Here is a 19,115-nt window from a genome sequence, read left to right as displayed (position 1 = left end):
CCCGTGTTTATATAATACATCCTCAACAAACACACTACAATATCATTCAAAGTTAAGGTGGTACTACTGGTTTTTATTTATTTGTTTTAATAAAAAGGCCCATTCTTAATGATTTGGCTGACACTTCTTTCTGAAGGTATAAACGATTGCGCTCTTTCACAGCAGGTATTTCACTGAGGGGAAGCACCTTGCTCCAAAGTCCAACAGCGGACTTGAAACCGCAGTCGTCTGGTTGATAAGTCCTAATCACTTCTGCCTCAGTGCAGTTCACAGCTAAGCAGCAGAAGGCTTTAAAAATAAAATTCTGCACTCTTGAGGAAAAAAAAATGATCTAATCTGAGATTTGGAAATTACTCAGAACGTTGCACGAGTCTTGGAAATACCTCAAAGGCCATTCAATTTAGAAATCTGTCACAGTCACAGCAGCACCCTTGATTAAAGCCTCTGCTTTGGAGTAAATCGCATGCCAGGCTGCCAGCTTACAGCCTAGTGCCTGTGAATCCGTCCTCTTCCTACATCTCAATCTCCGCTGACGGCTGAGTGAGTGGAGGGTGATTGGTGCCCGATCACTCAAATAATTAGTCGTCCCTGGGAACGAGAAGCTGGGGAACGGCATCTTCCCCAGTTCGCCAGCATTTCTTATGACTCTTGCCAACCTGCAGCTCAATCAAAGACGTGTCTCAGTTCTTTGAAAGCGTAACGAAGGTGTTCTTTCCAGACCCTATGCAGACGACACAATCCGGGGAAGAGTGAGGAAAATAGGGGGTGGGGGGAAAGCATGCAGGACTCGGGAATGAAAACAGGGGGCGTGTCCATGGTGCGCAGGTGTTCTGGGGGGTGAATCCAAGGCAAAGAGTGCAAAAGGGAGTCCAAAGGGAAATCCAAGACGAGGCAAATGTCCAGAGCTGGGCGGTCCATCCGAGACAAAGAAAAACGAGATTGAAAACCGGAGCTGGATCCGGTGGAGGGTCGGTGGGGGGGAAAGGGGGGAACGGGACCAGGCGCTACAGGTCCCGGACTCGCCTGGTACAGTAACCAATGCAGAGCCTGAAACGGAGTGAGTGTCTGGCTTTTAAGGTGGGCTGGATAGGAAACTGGAACAGGGGGCAGGTGCACAAAATCAACTCAAAAGTAAAAGAGCTGGAGCGCCCTTAAAGGGGAGGGGCTACAATCGTGACAGGAAGCTCAGGGCATCTCCTTTCAGGAAAGCAGAAAAGGTCACAGATAGGAGCTTAAACCACAGTTGCTGTTCTTGGGTGAACTCAGTTGTCTCGCTTCTTAACTCTAGTTTTTCTTTAAAATATGTACAGTGTTACTAGACAGGATGTACAGTATAGTCGGTAGCGCAGGATTTAAATCAAGGGATGTCGTGATACAACTGTACAATTAACTAGTTACTGTAGACCTAGAACAGATTATAATGTAGAAATTTGGTCACCACTATGCAAAGAAATCTCCGACTGATGCTCTGGAATCAGTACAGAGAGGAGTGCCTGATACAAGCTAATATTTTTAGGCTTGAAAATTCTACCCTGTGGACATATTCAGATTTAACAGTGAAACATAAACACAAGTGGAAAATACATGGAATTGCATTTAAAACCGAGAACCGGAGGCACTTCTTAGTAGAAAGAGGGAGTGTAGACCAAGCTTCTTCCTCTGTTGTTGAAGATAATATCCTGGCTTCTACAAGGAAATGGCTAGATGAGACACTCAGATAATTTAGTTACTAGCAAACAAATGAACTAGAGTCACTGAATGCTGTCCTCTTGTTTCTATTTTATGTTAGGATTGTCTATGTTTCATTCCTTACTGCTTTCCCTTTATGTTACATTGGTGTTTAGAGTGGGATAGTTAGCTCTCTTTCTGGTACCTCTTGTTAGGAGGGTTACAGTGTAATATGCTCTGTCTGGTACAGCCCTAGCCACGTGCTTAACTCCAGATCACAGTTTGCCACTGGTCTGGGACTTTTGCTTTGTCCTGCAGTGATATGCATTAATTCCTTAATCCAATAACGTTCTCCTGAATGAGTAGAGTATTTCCGGTTCGGAAATGAAGATCTATATCGAAAAGAATTTACAGACCCATTTCAGGGGGGTACCTGGATTTTATACAGAAAAGAGTGAAAATTGTTCAAAAAGACAATAGAGCAGTAAAATTGGTCTGTTTCTGTATCACTCAGCCTTTTAAACAGTATGACTTTTCCTCTGTCCCAGAAAGGTGCACAGAGGCTATCTCTGCCCCAGCTGATATTCTGCAACAGAGGGAGAATGCAGTGCTTACTAAGCAATTTGCTCAGGAAGCAGACGAAATAAATGGTCTAATGTCCTGCTTTTCCCCTTTCGTTTGTGTGTTAGACAGAGCTATGAGGGACTGGAAAGGAAGCTGAAAGAAGTTTTTATGGAGAGGAGTGGCATCCTTCGTCAACTCTCCAAAACATCAAAGGAGCTGGAAGGCATCAAGGGAAACCTTCAGGTCAGATCCTTCGTTTCTTTTGTGTTTTGTTTTGTTGATGGGAGTTAATGAGCGCGTGCTGACGGGTGCTTCTGAGTGTTGCTCCGATGAACGGCATGGGCGAGGAGGCCCAGCGGGAGCGCCCCCCGGGGGCTGGGAGGAGCAGGGCAGCCACTCACAGAGCAGGGACCACTGGGAGTAACAGAAGAGCTGACTGCAGCTGCCACCCAGACTACAGAAGAGGAACAAACCTCTTTTTGCTCATGAGAATTAAACTCAGGGGTCCTGCAGTGAGCCGTGCACACTCAGAATTTCCAAATACATGTGATTTAAGCGGCTAAGTGTAATACTGTGGCTGGTTACTGTGTCAGAACCCAAGTGCGAGTGACCAGAGAGTCATAGCACATGCAAGGAGACCCGACTGACTGAGTGCTAGGATGCTCTGGGAGAAAGTGAAAGCGAAGACAGAAAGGTGATAATAGACTAATTAATTACTGGCCGGCAGGGCTTAATTTGCCCGGGCCGGACAGTAATGGAAGGAAAAATGGAAACAAAAAGGACAGGCCGGCGGAGCAGGTCAGCAAGAAAAGATTGCAAGTGAAGCACAGCGGTCCGGGAGATACCGGCTGTCTGCATCCCTGGCGATTACAGAGAGAGAGGCCGACATGGCAAAGCGCCGGCCCCAAATCAAAGTGCTCATCCCAGTCAGGGAGGCCAGCTGGGGAAAAGTCCAGGGAGTTCAGGGTGGTGCGCAGAGAAAACCTGGAGTGGAGTGGAACGGGAATGGAGAAGCAGGACTGCAGGGCACAGTGAAATCCTTGAAAGGAGTGATTGATGTGGAACAGGGAAGCAGGGCTGCACGGGGAGAGCCCGGGGCTCCTGGATGACAGGTGCTGCCTCCTGGATGAGGACAGAAGGGAGGCCAGCCGAGGAAAAGCCCAGGAAATTCAGGGTGGAGGTCTGGGATCACCGTGCAGGCAGGAACTGGGACAGGGGGCTCATTGGCAAGAGATGAGTGGTTAGCGTCCACCCTGGAGATCTCATCCCCGGCGAGCCAGCCCACCCATGGATTTGGGGAGCCTCGGCTGCAGAGCCGAATCCTGTGCCGAGGTCCCAGGGAAAAAAAGGAGGATGCTCAGACATCTCGGATGCTTGGAACAAAATCCTGAATCTCCCAAGCCCCCCCAAAGGGAGAAGGGGAATTTGACTTCGGAGCGGAATCCTGGTGTTGGGATCCAGGGTGAGACCCGGAGGGGCTGCCGAGGCATCTGTCCGGGGAACCGGAGAACAGGAGCCAGACGGGACATGGCAAAAAATCAAAACGGGAGGGAGAAAAAAGTGCAGATTTGAAAACTAGAAGGGGGTGAAAAACACAACGAAGGAGCACCATGGGAGCTTTAAATAAAGAATTTGAGTAATTAGTAGGGAATGAAATCATTGGTAATTAACCGGAATTCGGTTTATGCAGCAAGCCCTGGAAAAGCTCTCGTGAGAATGTGACGGTTTCCCAGGGCAACTGCTAGCCGAGAGATGCCATACGGGCACGATCATGACACTAAGTAAAGGAAAATAATGACTGACCACCGTGACTATGTCTTTTATTTGTATGTTCTTTATTTGACACTTGTTATTGTAAACCTTGTGGTTTGTTTTACACTTAATAGATTTTTAGGCAACATTCATCCAGTGACACTGTAGTGAGGCAGTGCTGATGTGAAATCTGTACCTTGCCTTTCCACCTGAAGAAGAACAGCACAACTAGCAGGGCTAGAAATGCTGCACAATAACTCACGAACCAGCTTTCTGGTAATAGGGAGAACTATAGTCACAGTCTTTGAATGCTCCTTTTTCTGAAGTAGGAAACCCAGAAAGACATGCGTTGCCTTCAGACTGCCAGTTTCCGAAATTGACCGACGCATCATCAAATACCAATGCTCTTTGGAGTTCTGCGATCGGAATACATTGCGACATCATAATATTCCATGTTAAATTCGCCAAACACTTTCATTTCTTATGCACACACATCCGCCTGCCACCCCAGGCCAACCAACTTGGCTCACCACTCACGATCCTCATGTTTCCAATAGTGGGAAGTGTTGGCGTGAGGCAGCGGCGGTGCTTGATCCTATCTGGATCACCTTTATTGGATTGTATTCTACCCCTCCCCCAGCCCAGTGATCCACCCATTTCCGCACAGTGCCCACAGCCGCCGGCATCCACTGGCACACAGGTACTGTAGGTGTGTTGCATGTTCCAGGAGTCACGGCTGCACAGAAACTTGTGCCTATCCTGGTCAGCCTTCCAGCCCAGCACCCCTAGTGAGGAGGAGTGCAGTGTGATGTCCATGTTGTCTGGTACAGCCTTAGCCTCGCACGTTACTGCAGACCACTGTGTCCCAGTGGTCCACGACTTCTGCCTTGTCCCGCCGGGGTATGAGTTAATTCTCCAATCCAATGGCTGGGGTGAGTATGAAGGCTGGGTTGCTCTCGGTTGTGCCTATTGTGTGAAGCAGTCCTGCGTTTGTGGGGGTCCTGGCTGCAGCCGGTCAGAGGCCCAGCCTGTCACGACCGCCAGCCAGCAGAGACCAACTCTTAAGCGATCTAATCAGCACCAGCAGCAGGTGATTATTAACGAGCGCCGCCACACGCGTTAACCCACCTGCAAACACTCGACCGTGCAGTACACCGTGATATTTATACCATCCTGACCTGCTTCCCGCTGCTCGGTATTGAGTCTACTCCTTGAGAGCTCTACCTGGTGTTTTCCCCGTACCTCGTTTATTCTGCATTCTGGACTCCCCTTCTGCCTTTTCGACTTCGGACCTCGCCTCTCGTCTCGGACTGTTTGCCTCCTGTGTTCTCTCCGGATTACGACTTACCTGTACCCCTTTTGACCACGACCTTGCCTCTTGCTTCGGATTGTTCGCTTCTATCGCTCTTCCTGGTTTCTGATGCACCCTTTTCCTTTGGACCACGAACTCGCCTATCGTATTGGATTATTCGCCTGCCTTGTCTGCACAGGATCCTCGTATTTATCCACCAGGGATTCCTAACACAGCCAACTCATCAATGTGTGGATGCAAGAGGTCAACCTGTAATCCAGACGAGCGCCCTCTACTGCCCATCCAGGAGCCGGCAGGCGGGAGCTTTTCAAATGATTTTTCTTTCCCGGCTCCAAAAGCACAGGTGATAATAATAATAATTGCTTACACTTATATAACGCTTTTCTGGACACTCCACTCAGAGCTCTTTACAGGTAATGGGGTCTCCCCTCCACCCCACCTAGATGATGCGACAGCAGCCATAGTGCACCAGAACGCTCCCCACAGACCAGCTCTCAGTGGGGAGGAGAGCAGTGATGAAGCCAGTTCAGAGATGGGGGTTATTAGGAGGCCATGATTGGTAAGGGCCAATGGGAAATTTGGCCAGGACACCGGGGTAACACCCCTACTCTTTTCGAGAAACACCCTGGGATTTTTAATGACCACAGAGAGTCAGGACCTCGTTTTTTTACGTCTCATCCGAAGGACGGCGCCTGTTTACAGTATAGTGTCCCCATCACTATACTGGGGCATCAGGACCCACACATACCACAGGGTGAGCACCCCCTGCTGGGCCCACTTACACCTCTTCCAGCAGCAACCTTAGTTTTTCCCATCCAGGTACTGACCAGGCTCACACCTGCTGAGCTTCAGTGGGGCTGCCAGTTGTGAGTTGCAGGCATATGATTTTCCTTTCCCGGCTCCGTGAGCACAGGTGATGGTGTATTTAACAGCGCAGAGGACTTGAGAGCTTCATATTGACGGGAAATGAATCCATCGACTCACCACTGCTGCTCTTGGCTGATACACAGCGAAGGTCCATTCCACTGCCATTATAAATGCTTTTTTTTAATTAGAAATTGGGAAGTTTTTCTCAAGGTCACATAAAAGCCAGAAAAAATTAAGACAACTTTGATCCACTATTCTTTGTTAGAGAGAAGACAGGGTAAGGAATAGGATGTTTTTTCCTATTCTCCAGGGAAGATGTTTTTGCGCTACGAAGTTGTGGTTGTAAGAAGCATGTGGGCTGCCTGTTTTGTGATATCAAAGATGTTCTGATAAATCGGTGCCTTAAAACGGCTACAAAAGTCACTCCCACTGTATTCCACGTGAGTTTTAATGAATCGCTTCTAAGAACCAGGGCCATCAAATAAATATGATAGTGGCAAGCTTTAAAGAAGACATGTTCCTGGAAATAACAATTATTCCCTTTAATCATTTTTTCAGTGCAATCTTGGCTAATAGGTTTGGTTCAAAAACATCTGTCAGTGTCTCAGATCCACAGTTCAGCAATGATCAAAATCAGTTAGAATTCTGTCGGCTTAGTGTAATGGAATCTGTTACTGTATTAAAGGAGTTAAAGGTCAGGGGAACTGAAATTCTCTTGGACCTCTTATTGATGAAGTGTACCATCAAGGCTCAGTGGGAGCTGGTATGTATTAATAGCATTGCATAGCTCTGCAAAATGTTCCAGCTGAAGTAATAGCAAGCACAGTATTCAGGAGGATGAGATTCATTTTCGAAAGTCTCGGCCTCTGCCCCCTCTGTACCTGGTCTCTGCCTCTGTGTTGCAACAGCGGGTGATCACGCTACAATGCCCCCTCAGTCTTGCGGGGATCTGCGGCCGCGAGGTAGCCTGAGCCTCATCTCGGGTGACAATCGCCCCTGGGCCGCCTGCCAGCCTTTCGAGCCTTGTCAGCCCACAACTGACTCACCGGGGAGAAAATCTGTTTGGAATAACAGCAGTTAACCTCTTCTGAGAGAACAAGCAATTACCCCATTAAACAGATCTGCGCTTACAGTCATTTCCTTTCCAAGCCTATTCCATGACTTTTCTGCAAAGGAGTCAGTGGAGGGGGGGGCAGGGAACATCGTGGGGCGTGTCCTGTAGGGATGATGGGAGGAGGAGCAGGGTCAGGCCTGTCCAAAGAGGGCTGCTGAAAAACAGGTTCTTGGACTTCAGGTTTCGGTTTTTAAAATTTAACCTGTAGGTCGTGCAAGGACACCAATATTTAAAATTTGGTCTCCCGGGTGATGCCGGATCTGGCTTATGATAAAAGAGAAAGGGCCAATGGCCCCTGTAATGGTGTGGGGACTTGTGACTGCTTGTGCACCAATGGAGGGTCGATACCTCTGGTGAAGGAAGAGAGCCGCCCTGTCGTCACGGAGTTGCATTCTCTGAGCCCGGAAGGATTAGGGAAAATTGCGAGAATCGACAGAAGAGGAGAGGGCTTGACGAGAGATGAAACTGACGTCCGCGGCCCTTCAGCTGGTGCTGTGGTGCTGAAACGAACACGGGGAGAGATCGTGGGAGAACGTAATGTAGGGTTTCTAATGAAGACCCAGGTGGTACTGATAGACATTCTCACGCTGAACTGGTTGGTGAGAGGGCAGCTAGAAGGCCCTCTAGTGGTGTATCGTGAGAAATGTCACACCCCTTTCATCAAACTTTTATCAATCAATAGGCTGATCAGACCATTAAGATGGACTGATAGCATTGACACACCTGGGGCATTTGGACTTTTTAGTGTTTGTTTCAAATCAAATGAAAACACAGGCAAAAAGAGAGGATATTAGGATTTTTTTTTTATTTAAAAGGTAAAATTAGTAACACATCAACCTAACAGAACCTTTAGGATCTTCTCAATGAATTGCCAGCTCTTTCTAGCTGGCTAAATGTTCTCTTTGTCCTTGAACGAGGTGCTGAAGGATTTCAAGAGTGTGGCAAAGGGCTGTGCAATAATCTTGTCGAAGCCTTTAATAATTCAGTATTTCTACTGCAAAATGGTGTTATTTTAGTGGATGAGGTAGCTGTTATATGGAATTATGAATAGCGGAATGGATCCTTGGTATTGGCCTTGTCTGTTCTGCCCCAGTTACAGACCCTGACTCAAAACTGGCTGAAGTGGAGGCTCGCCTCTCCATCAAGGGGAGCATAGGGCGCAGTTCAGGGTGCCCAACATGGGGTTGTGAGTCTTCATGTGGCATTGTATCCTTGTCAGGGGCTGCTACAGATCTTGCTCACCTAAGGCCACATACCTCTAACGTGGTTAGTAGTGAGCTCCCTGGAGATGTAGTATTTGTTAAATGTTTGTTTTTTTCTTTCCCTTTTGCAACGACGTTTCTTTGCACAAAGAACACTAATGCAGTCATTGTGTGTGCACTCTATTTTTTGTGTGGTCTATTTTTTCTGTGACTATCTCAGACGCGCCAAACAGTGATGGGCTCACAAAGCAACACCCTTAAAAAATAAGCACGGCTGAAAGCTGTTTCTTAGCAACAACAGCACTTTATATATATATAAATGTTTGCTGAAAAGGAGCTCCTTCATGCTTTCAATCATATTTACGTTCAGCTAGCACTGGATCTGTGACTAGAGACCTAAAGATTCAAATGCAAGACCAGCCAGATTACTTGTGTGTCACGTGGGTTCTGTGCTGACGATCTGCATGAGAACCAGAGACAATTCAAAAAACGGTCCTGTCAAAGTGCATGGTGCTGTTCCTCGAACCCCGGTTAGCTGTCAAACACCAGCAACAAGAACTAGTTTATCAGGGAAGGGGGGGTTGTGTTTTCACACAGTTTTGCCTACGGTTCTGCGACAAGGCTCGGCATCCAGTTCAAGTGGAACTAATTTAAGGAAATTAAAGGGCTTCCATTTCACATTAAAAATGCCATTTGTTAGTTAGACGCATTTTATGAAAGCAGTAAGAACAGTGCCCATAGGCATTTACCAGTAGGGTTCAATGTGTCTTTTTGTGAGAGACGTACTTAAAGCGTTTCTTCTCAGAGTTCCACTAATTGCTGTGGCTGTATTACTTGCCCAGCCTCTGTGCTGTGGTACAGTTTAATTATTGTAAATCTCTCACTCCTTCTCTCTCTATTTCAATCAAGCGCAGGACTCCAAAATAAAGAAAAGCGAAGACCGAGTATGGAGTCTAAATATAATCCTTCCTAAATTATTAAAGTTACTAAGCTCTGCCTGGTGTTTTACATAACTTCAGGAGCAAGGGAAAAAAAAACAGAAAAATTGTGTTCTACACGTTTTTCCGAGCCCTACAATCACTCGGAAAAAACAAGGCAGAAAATGCTTTCCTCCCTGTTCACCCTCCTCAGTAGTTGCTTGTTCTGTTTTTCTCCTGCTGCTCCTGCTGAAATAACCATCTGCTTTCTTAGTTCTGATACAAGCGCCTCCCTCATCAGTTACTGTAAATGTGCCTTTTTGGCCAACACAGATGCTTCTCTTTGCGACACAGTACAGGTGTGTACTGTGTTTTCCCATTCCTTAGGGCTCCTTTTCACTTTGAAAGGCTCTTGGCATTTTCTGCTTTCACCTGCAGCGTATCTGCGTGGCCCACTTGAAGGTGGCGGAGATTAATGTGAAGACTGCAGGTCACTCTCTTCTTGACTCGCGCCATTTCATTACTCAAGCACCCCAGCTCAAGGGCCCCTGCTGCGGCCTGCAGCTGATTGAAAAGTTCTTAGCACTCTTTGATTCGCAGGATAACAGGTCCTTATTGTCTCTCTTTCAGTCTCTGAAAAATGATGAGACCGTGGCCAAGAAGGACGTCCTGAGGATTCTGGAGCTGAGCCAGAAGCAAAGGTAAATCTAATTTCACCTCCTCACACGCACACACACCCCTCCCAACTTCGTCTCCCTACTCCAAAAGCCATTTCAGCGGATCATGTTTGGTTTGGTGTCATTTTGTTTTCACCAAACCTCAGCTAAGAACGATTCCCAGAGAGATGAAATGATCTGCTTCAAGTTCCTTTTGTTCTGCAAATTAAACCAAACTGTATTCCAGTGTTGTGCTGAAGGGTATCCTATCTGTGGCTCTTGATAGCATTCTTTTTTCCTAATAACTGATCAACTAGTTTTATTTTTTTATTAACCTTAATTAACATTAACATTTTATTAACATTTTTCTCTTTCTGAAGACGTTAACGGGTTTGGAAGACATAAAGTCGTAGCTAGGCTTTTAACCGAGAAAACAAAGTGGACAGAGTTAATAAATCCTTCTGAAGGGTCAGAAACAAAGCATTTCCCCCAGATTCTTTCTTATTTTTTAAAGACTAAAGACACTTGGGAGTGAAAGAGCTTCAGATGTCTGTCTGAATAAATATTAAAAGAATTCTGAAACTCTGAGGGTTTTTTTTAACTACTTGACAGAAAACACTTTCTTTTTTCTTTGGACTCTATACTATAAAAGATTAAAAAATGAAACAGAATATGAGCATTGCTGAAACTGGGAGACGCTTAGTCATATTCTGTAATTGAAAAATACTGTTTTTAGTGAAATTACACTTTTCACTAAAGCAATAATGGATAATGGCAAGTTCCGTGTAACTGACCTGTTCTATCCTGACCTATCATGTGACTGCTTCAGGACCTCATGATTCCTGAGTTCTAGACAGTAGGCACAGTAGGTAGGTCTTTTTCCAGGCCATCAAGGGCCTTGTGGAAGAGGGGGCAAGGGCCACTTTTCTTGACCATCTGACACTGGAGGTGGAAGTGATGGGATCAGCATCACGCTCCGGTCAGCCTATTACCCCCGGATGGATTAACCCCCGGTACTCATCTGGAAAGCAGGCTGACCAGACCTGGGAGCCGTCTGGAAGGAATCAGAGCTCCATCGCTTGCCCCTACCTGGGATTGAACCCGGGACCCTCCAGTCAGGAGCTAGACACCCTTGCCAGAGTTCTAGACTCTAGGGGTAGAGATGTACAGTACCACACATACGTATGATTGCTTTTCAGTAAGTTCTTTTTTGCAGCCCAGCCTCTTCCTCAGAGTGCTGGGCCATGAGATGAAAGGATAGCTTAGGAGACCTCACAACAGACATGACTGTTAGAGTATGTGCTTCCAGTGCATCACTGCAGGCAAAAGCAGACCTGGCTTTATTGCATCTTTTCAGACAGTGGCAGAACGAAGAACATCAAGAGCCATAATCTGGGCTAAAAGAGGCTTCTGAACCTCTGCTCATACCCGCACATCCCTGGCTGAGTATCTTCATGAACACCTATGCCCATCTAAAACAATCGATGTCATGACATTGTCAACACCACTGGTGAGCTGGTGTTCACTCGTTATTACCGGCATTCCCTAACATTTTGGTTGCATAAAGAAATCTGGGAATTCTTTTACACATCCCTTTTCATCACCTTGAAGAAAAGCTCAGAGAGGATTGTGACAGAGCAGAGCTGGAGCAAGTTGTCTCTCCTGTGATACTGACCAGAGACAGTACATCCTGTATCGTGACTATTTTGTGCAATTCTGTGGGCTGCGCTGTTCCTGATGTTCATATAAATGCAGATCCTTGCAATACCTGTACGTTTGATTCCAATATTTCTGCGTTAGTGGAAGACAGAGCTTTCTGACCCTCTTGCTTTCTTTTATATACAGCTGGCTTCATGGTTACATTTTTATCTTTGAAAAAAACGACCTTGCTGAAAAGCAATCCTGATCATAAGCACATGTAGTACTTCTCCACCCCTGCGAGGCCACTGCTGAAATGTTTATTCTTGACAGCTCCATAGGAACAGATGCCATTCCTGTAGGTCAAGCCTTTTAGCAGCTCCAGGTTAGGAAATGACAGCATTCAATTTCTCAAACTTCAAGTGTGTAATAGCTTTCTATTTTCTTTCCCCATCAATGGGCACTGCGAAAAGAGACGCTGTCAAAACCTGTAGACGTACACGTTTTGTCATTTCTAATCAGGTTGTCAGAGGTAGTGGTTTCTAACCTTTTCATAAAGATCCCGGGAGATCTCACTATTCAGATGTGAGGATGCTTCAAAGAGAATTGTCACCCGTGGAAAAAAAAAAACAAAGAAAGAAATTGAGATTTGTATTATTTTTGCATTGCCCAAAGCAGAATCGAGGCTTGTTTATTCAGTGGCACATTTGCCTTGCAGGATGCGATGCTTCCTGTTTCCTTAAACTGTGTTATTGGCAGCTTTCTGCGCAGCTTCCCAGAGAATTGGCGCTGGTGAAAATCTGAAAACAAAAGCCGATTTGGTTCTCTAAAAAATAGGGGGTTCTAAACTTTGCAGTTTGGCTGGGCAACACGCTAAGGGCAAATTCCGGATTGTGTTGTAAATAGTCTGGGTGATGGGGAATGTCTCGGAATTAACAGGAGACGTTAAAGGGATGGCTGGGGTGAGGGCCCACTGTGGGTGACGGGCTTCCCTCTCTCTCCCGCAGGGAGGAGATGAAATCTCTCCAGGAGGCCCTCCAGAAGCAGCTCAACGAGGCCGCGGAGAAGGCCGAGAAGCAGCAAGCCACGGTGAGTGCCCCTCTCAGGACAAAACCTGGCCCACCGCTGCCCCTGCCTGGGGGGGGGGGGATCCAAACCCGCCCCGCCCAGCCCAGCCGGGACACTTCCTCGCCCAGAGGAGCTGCTGCAGCTGTGGGGCTCAGGACATAGGCCAAGTGCGGTCAGGAGCTCTAAGACAGCTGTGCTAGTTTGCTGTAAGACAGCTGTATCAGTTTGCCAATACCGTTAGTCCCTCCAGTGGTATTCCACTGCTTGAAACGTTTGTGTCTGATCACGTTTCCTGTGACAGAATCTGGAGGTGTTTACTTATTGTGTCCAGATGAAAACCCATCTGGCCTATCATCACGTGTGGGGTCCTTCCTCGCTGTCTGCCCTGTCTAGGCCATTGGAAAGTGCAGTTTAATTTGCCTCTTTCCTTTGATTCTCCAGGATCCATCAAGTCCTTTGCTGGACACCCTAACTCTGTGGAGTGTTTCTCATAACATCAGTCAGACCAGTGAAGGTACATCTACACCAGGCTAATGAGGCTTGATAAGGGTAGAACAGATAGCCAAGGCAGCTTGCTTGAGTTAATATGTGAGGCAGAATTAGCAGCAGTTTCAGATGGTTCTGCTTTAGCACTGTGAAATGGCTGTGGCAGTTTAGTTGGAAAGCTGCCTATTCATAGTAATCTCTTGGCCACTTTGTAAGAATGCAAGCAATCACAGCGCAGTCCAGTGAATGTTTGAGATTAGTTTAATTGTGACAGAAATGGTCACTTCCAGAGAACACTGCATGAGACGTCCCACAGTGCCCCGAATTGCAACAGAGGTTTTTATAGTCTGAGTCCAGCCATGTTATTTCCATGAATGGGGGTTTAAGAGTCTGCATTCTACTTATGGTCCAGTGGCTATCCGTAATGATGTTGTCCCGCCTTTCAGCGGTTTCTGTTGTGCAGCAGTAGATGTTTGTTCAAAATTCTCCCTGGCCAGGTCAGGAGACCAGGTCAGAGAAACCAGGCCAGAGCCAGAAATCTACAACTTCATGTACTGTAATCAACCATTCATTATGCGATAGAAGCCGGGAGCGAAAATGTCTGTGCTGAGCAATACGTTACATTATTTAAAAATATTCTTGAAGCAGCCTGGTTCTGCCCGCTCATTTGGGGAAGGAACTTTAGTGCCAGACTACTAGAGCTGTGAGTCCCCGCTGTTAAAAATAACTCTGAAAGAGATTCTCAAAGCCTCATTCAGATTTCCCACTGATACCCAGGCAGAATAGATAGAGGCGGTGAAGATTGACAGACTACAAAAATAACTTGACCTGCCAAAAGTTTCAAAGAGGGGTGGCTTCTCCAGATGTCAGCATTAATAGAGGGAAATATATTAAAAAGTGACAAAAGGAGGAACACAATCTGTGTGGGCCCCTGGCTTTTCCATTCAGCTTCATTTTGCAGTTGTTTTCTATTCCGTTATGTGAGTCCTCTTTGGTTCTCTGTGGTGTCTTGTGACATTATCTGCCAGGATCCTCAGAGCCAAGTATCAGGAAGTGGGTGGAGGAAGGAAATTTATGCTACACAGACGCTGGTAATAGTAGCAACACAAGCGATGGCAGGAGGTACAGCATTTACTTTTCTGAGCTCTTTAGTGGTGGAACTGAATATCCCTGCCTTGTAAAGGTACTCACCTTTTCAAAAAAAACATTTAGAAACGTTTCTTTTTTCTATTAAAGCTTTTAGTTAGGCTTTTTCATTTCGGTGTGCCTTGTGGAGGTTTCCACAAAAGACTCCTTTGAAATCTGCGCTGGAGCATTTGAATTGCAGGACAAAACCCTCTCGGATTTGAAAGGGGGAGATGCAAAGCAGGGAAGCACATTAGAGGTGGCCCAGCATTAATTCTCCACATTGAACTCCTCCGCTACCAGTGTTGCTAATTGCAGGTCTCGCGGTCTGGTTCCTGGCAAACCGAGCTCTGTCCAGGGGGCATTTTTACTCAAATTGACCTGTCCTTTATGGGATTACAGTGACACTGCTGCTCCTTAATAAATGTCAATGGCACCCAAAGCACTTTGCTCTTTCAGTAGAGGTAGGATGTTAATCACTGTATATTTATTACTTTATTGCTGTGCATTCCAAGCAAAGTGTTCGTGCAGCAAAAGCTTAGGACTCTTACTCTTACTGTTGTCCCTTAAAACACAAGTTGGCATGCTCATCTCACAGAAAGCACATACTGTAGCAAGAAAAATAAGTTCCCCTTGATTGTTTTTTGTTTCCACTGGAATTAAAATAATAGCTAGATAGTTACTGCAACCTTCTGTAGGATGACGAGGTGATGGATGGGCTGTATTTCTGCAGTGTGTGTAATAAGTACCATATAGTATTTTGGAAAATTGTGAGAAAACAGTGAAGAAGCCTTTAAGACCCACACACGCGCCATTAGATGTTTGTAAACCAGTGGATGGTTTAGATTTATGATGCCTCCTGATTTGGCTGTACACTAATGGGAAGCAGAAAACATGCCGATTATACATACAGTACTTCATCTTCTTTCCCCTTTTCATACTTTCCTAGCTATTAATAAGTGCAAAACATGATAAATCTAACCACTATCTTAATTACCCGTTGTTTCTGCTAATGAAGAAAACTTGAAATGGAAAACATAAGTATTAATGCACTGCGTCTCTTTATACTCATATAGTTAAAATCCCAAAGGGAAAAACGATCTTCTTTCCAACTCTGAAATTATTCCTCTTACAGTTTATGCAGTTATACCAGCTATACGTTGCCCCTGGTTATTGGAATAGAGCCATGTGGTAAAATAGCCTCTAGCCATGCTGGGTTTTTTTAAGCTAAAGCTACTATTTATTGCCTGGCAGCGTTGCCCCAGGCCACATACATTTCAAAAGAACTCTCTTAGCACTGGTAAAAGTAGAGTTCTGGACTTTATCGGACTGTGCACCAACTCCACTGCCTCTGCCACTGAGCAGGTTTTGACTTGTGCTGCGCATGAAGCTGAAAAGCAGGGGAGAGCATGACTGCTGTATTAATGACCGACTCTCAGTATGCACAGGACAACACCAGAGAGCTTAGCGCCAGCCCCAGGCATGTAAAGAGCAATTAGACTTGTATGCAGGGGGAGTGTTGATGTAGGATATTGCTCTCACACCTGAAGAAGGCTTCACAGCTGAAACGTTGTGTTTAATAATAATAATAACATCACTTTATTAACCTTTTACAATTTCTTGCATTAGGAATTATCTTTTTGCAGACCCCAGCTTGCTCTCCATGAGACACACAGACAGGGAGAGAAGCTTGGGGTCAGAGCGCAGGGTTAGCCATTGTACAGCACCCCTGGAACAGTTGGGGTTAAGGGCCTTGCTCAGGAGCCCAATGGAGTAGGATTCCTCTGCCGGCTGTGGGATTTGAACTTGCAACCTTCCAGCCACAGGCGCAGATATAATAAACCTATATACTATATAAGAATAAACCTATTACTTGTTCCGCATTAAAAAAAGAAGGCTGAACCATCAGTCTTGTGAGAGATGTAGAAGCAATGACAGCCTTTGGTTTGTTTGACTGGTGTCATTTTTGCAGGACAGCACCACAAGAGTGCTACAGTAAAATAAACCCCCTTTACCTTCTCCTTGCAGTCGCAGGATTTCAATTTTTACAGAACCTTTTAAAGGGTAACTTGTCGTCCGCCATTAATCCAAAGGGTCTCACATGCTCACTATGGGCTTATCTGGGCACACCCAGGACCGAACTGTCAATCAAGACCTACAGTAGGGTTGCTGCACTGCCAATTATAGGTGCCCTTGATAAAGGGTTCCTGGGAACAATGCATGAACTGTGTTCACAGAATTCAAACACGCTACACAACACACGCATAAAAAAAAGGAAATTAAAGCAGGCACAGCAGAAGAGAGATAATTAGATTAGATCAATACGCTCTGTACCCACTGCTGTAGTCTGGTCACGTGTGGGCATTCCTGATTGAAGCTCACTGGGTACCGCAGAGCTCAGTACTCCTGACAAACTCGACATGATGCCTACACAGGTGTATCATTCCAGCTGGTTAGTGAAATGTTCACTGGGGCTGAAGCAGCACGCAAAGCTGGAATCGTGACAGAGACTAGCTTTGCTGTTTATGGACAAACACACAGGCTTGTTTTTTAAAAGACCTGGAGTTCCTGTACCTGCATGGGCTTGTAGCCAGGAACAATGATTGAAATCATTTAAACACCTTATCACTTAGGCAGCGAGCTGCGCACAGCAGCACTGCAGGAGTACAATATAAATGGCTGCTTTCCTGCATGCTAGTGATTGATTGATTGCTAAGTGGCAGAGGTATTAGAAAGGCGCAAGAGTTTGTGTTTCATTGTAGCTTCACCTAGCTGCAATTTTTCCTCCTGCAACACACACAATGGGCTATTGTATTGAGGAAAACAAATTCACGCACTCACAAAGCCCAGGCTCTTGTTTAAAAAAGAATACAGTGCCTGTGACCTGTTCGGCATGAAGCAGGGATCACAATGTGGGGCTGCATTTATCCTCTCTGACCCTTGAGGACAACTGCCTCCCTGTCTGCACACACAAGGCAGGCTTCTTTCCTTGAACATTTTACTATACAGGACTACTGTATATCCTCTGCCGTTTGAGATCAGAGTGTCCTTCATGTGTTTGTTTAGCTGACGGCTTTATCCAAGATCGTTTTCCGATTGCAGCTCTTACAAAACAGAACAGTACAGCAAAAGAGTTTGTGGCTGTACAGCACAAACTTGGTTTCCTGGTGCAAGAAATTCCACAGTAGCCAAAGCACTTAAAGACATGGCCTTCAGAGGAAACAAGTAGGGTACAATATGCCTTAACAGAAAACGCAAAGAATAAAAAGAAAGCAGGGGTGCATTTTCTAAGACTGTGCTTAAGTTATATTCATTGGTGCCTGTTTTCGGTCCATATTATCTTTGCTGTTTGAGCCTCTGTCCTGCATTTTACATTGGAACTGTGCAATCTGGAGTGTTTAGTGTAAACCCATGGCAATCTTTGTAGGAAAAGCCAGGAGCTGCTTTGTTTTTTTTACAAGGATGTGACAAAGGGGTTAATCCATTCTGGTTGCCATATCTATTCTTTGACATATCTCAGGTTTGCAATATTACTTTGCTAGGAACATTCTGTTCTTTCAAAATTGCGTCCGGATGGATGGATGGATACAGAGATTGCCAGATAAACCAGGCAGACAGAGAAAGAGAGAGGAGGAAGGGCAGGCAAGCGGACAGATAGGTAATTATAGTGCAGTGGTTGGTTTTATTTTCTGTTTATCTGTACAGCAACAGAGATTCATAACATCATTTTTCCTTCACTTTAAATGACTATCCATATTCCTTCAAAGTGCCATCTATTCTAGCTGTGCGCTGCTGTGTATGAAAATCATTATCCATTTCTTTCAGTCATATTGTCGTAACACATTTATTAAACATTAATGGTATGGCTAATGTTTAATAAAAAAATAAAACAAGGCAAATTGTCCTGTGATAGATTAGGGGGTTGAGCCAGACTGGAAATGTAATATGCGGTGTCAACTTCAACACTTGAACGTTTTCTGAAGGAGAACATTTCTCTGCGCTAAATTGTTATGAGAACAATAATTTCTCTGTTTGTCTCCTGTGAGATCCTGACCCGAGCTCAAAAAAAATGAGAAGCAGAATCTGATTATTTTAATCCTTCGGTAGAACAGTGAAATGATGAACCACGCACAAGTGTGCTAAGGATGTTTGTGCCTTTGAGAAATACATAAGTAATCATTAGGAATGCTTTTAGAGAAGGAATGTCTTTTTCCTTATCCTGTGTCTTTGTGTGCGCCGACACATAATATTCAACAATTGTTAATTATAGCAATAATCCTATTTCCTACTCTGAAGCCAGGAACCCAGCTGCTCAGATCCTGCTTTGACACCATGTCTCCTCGAAAGTGTGATTCAATGTATAACACTTCCTGCACCCTACTGCTGTGGCCCACATGTCAATCAAGGAAATGAACTTCTGTGGGGATTCTCCTTCCCTACTGGCACACAAGCTGCCACTTTCTGTGGACGCACTGTGAGCTTCGTGATGTTCCGGGCTGGGACAGCAATGCCACAGTCATCTTGTGCAGTGTCCATCTGTCTTCCGGTGCATGCCTGCTCTGTGGGGACAGCCGGATCTCAGCAAAGGGAGCAGGCAGACCACAGATCAACAATGTGTCCTGAATTGTTTTGCTCTCATTTCGATTACTCCTTATGTGTTTTTTTGCTCTGTGGAATGATTTTGCAGCTGCTCCTGCCCCTTTCAGATGCCAAGGATGGAGTATCAGCTTGATGAAACATTTCTGG

At 45.5% G+C, this 19,115-nt stretch overlaps 1 protein-coding gene across 3 annotated transcripts in view; it reads left to right on the top strand.

Moving 5' to 3' along the window:
• luzp2 (leucine zipper protein 2) overlaps nt 1–19,115 on the top strand; it is a 140,375-nt gene that overhangs the window by 71,902 nt on the left and 49,358 nt on the right. For all 3 annotated transcript variants that reach the window (XM_088611816.1, XM_088611818.1, XM_088611817.1), the window contains exons 2-4: nt 2,358–2,475; nt 10,027–10,097; nt 12,698–12,779. In XM_088611816.1, coding sequence (XP_088467942.1) covers nt 2,358–2,475; nt 10,027–10,097; nt 12,698–12,779 — 271 coding nt within the window. The remainder of the gene's footprint in view (nt 1–2,357; nt 2,476–10,026; nt 10,098–12,697; nt 12,780–19,115) is intronic.

The sequence above is a fragment of the Lepisosteus platostomus genome, chromosome 18 (assembly GCF_059453375.1).
Source record: "Lepisosteus platostomus isolate fLepPlt1 chromosome 18, fLepPlt1.hap1, whole genome shotgun sequence".
In the NCBI taxonomy this organism is placed as follows: Eukaryota; Metazoa; Chordata; class Actinopteri; order Semionotiformes; family Lepisosteidae; genus Lepisosteus; species Lepisosteus platostomus.
The sequence above is the reverse complement of the archived record's forward strand: the minus strand, read 5'-3'. Positions and strand labels throughout refer to the sequence as shown.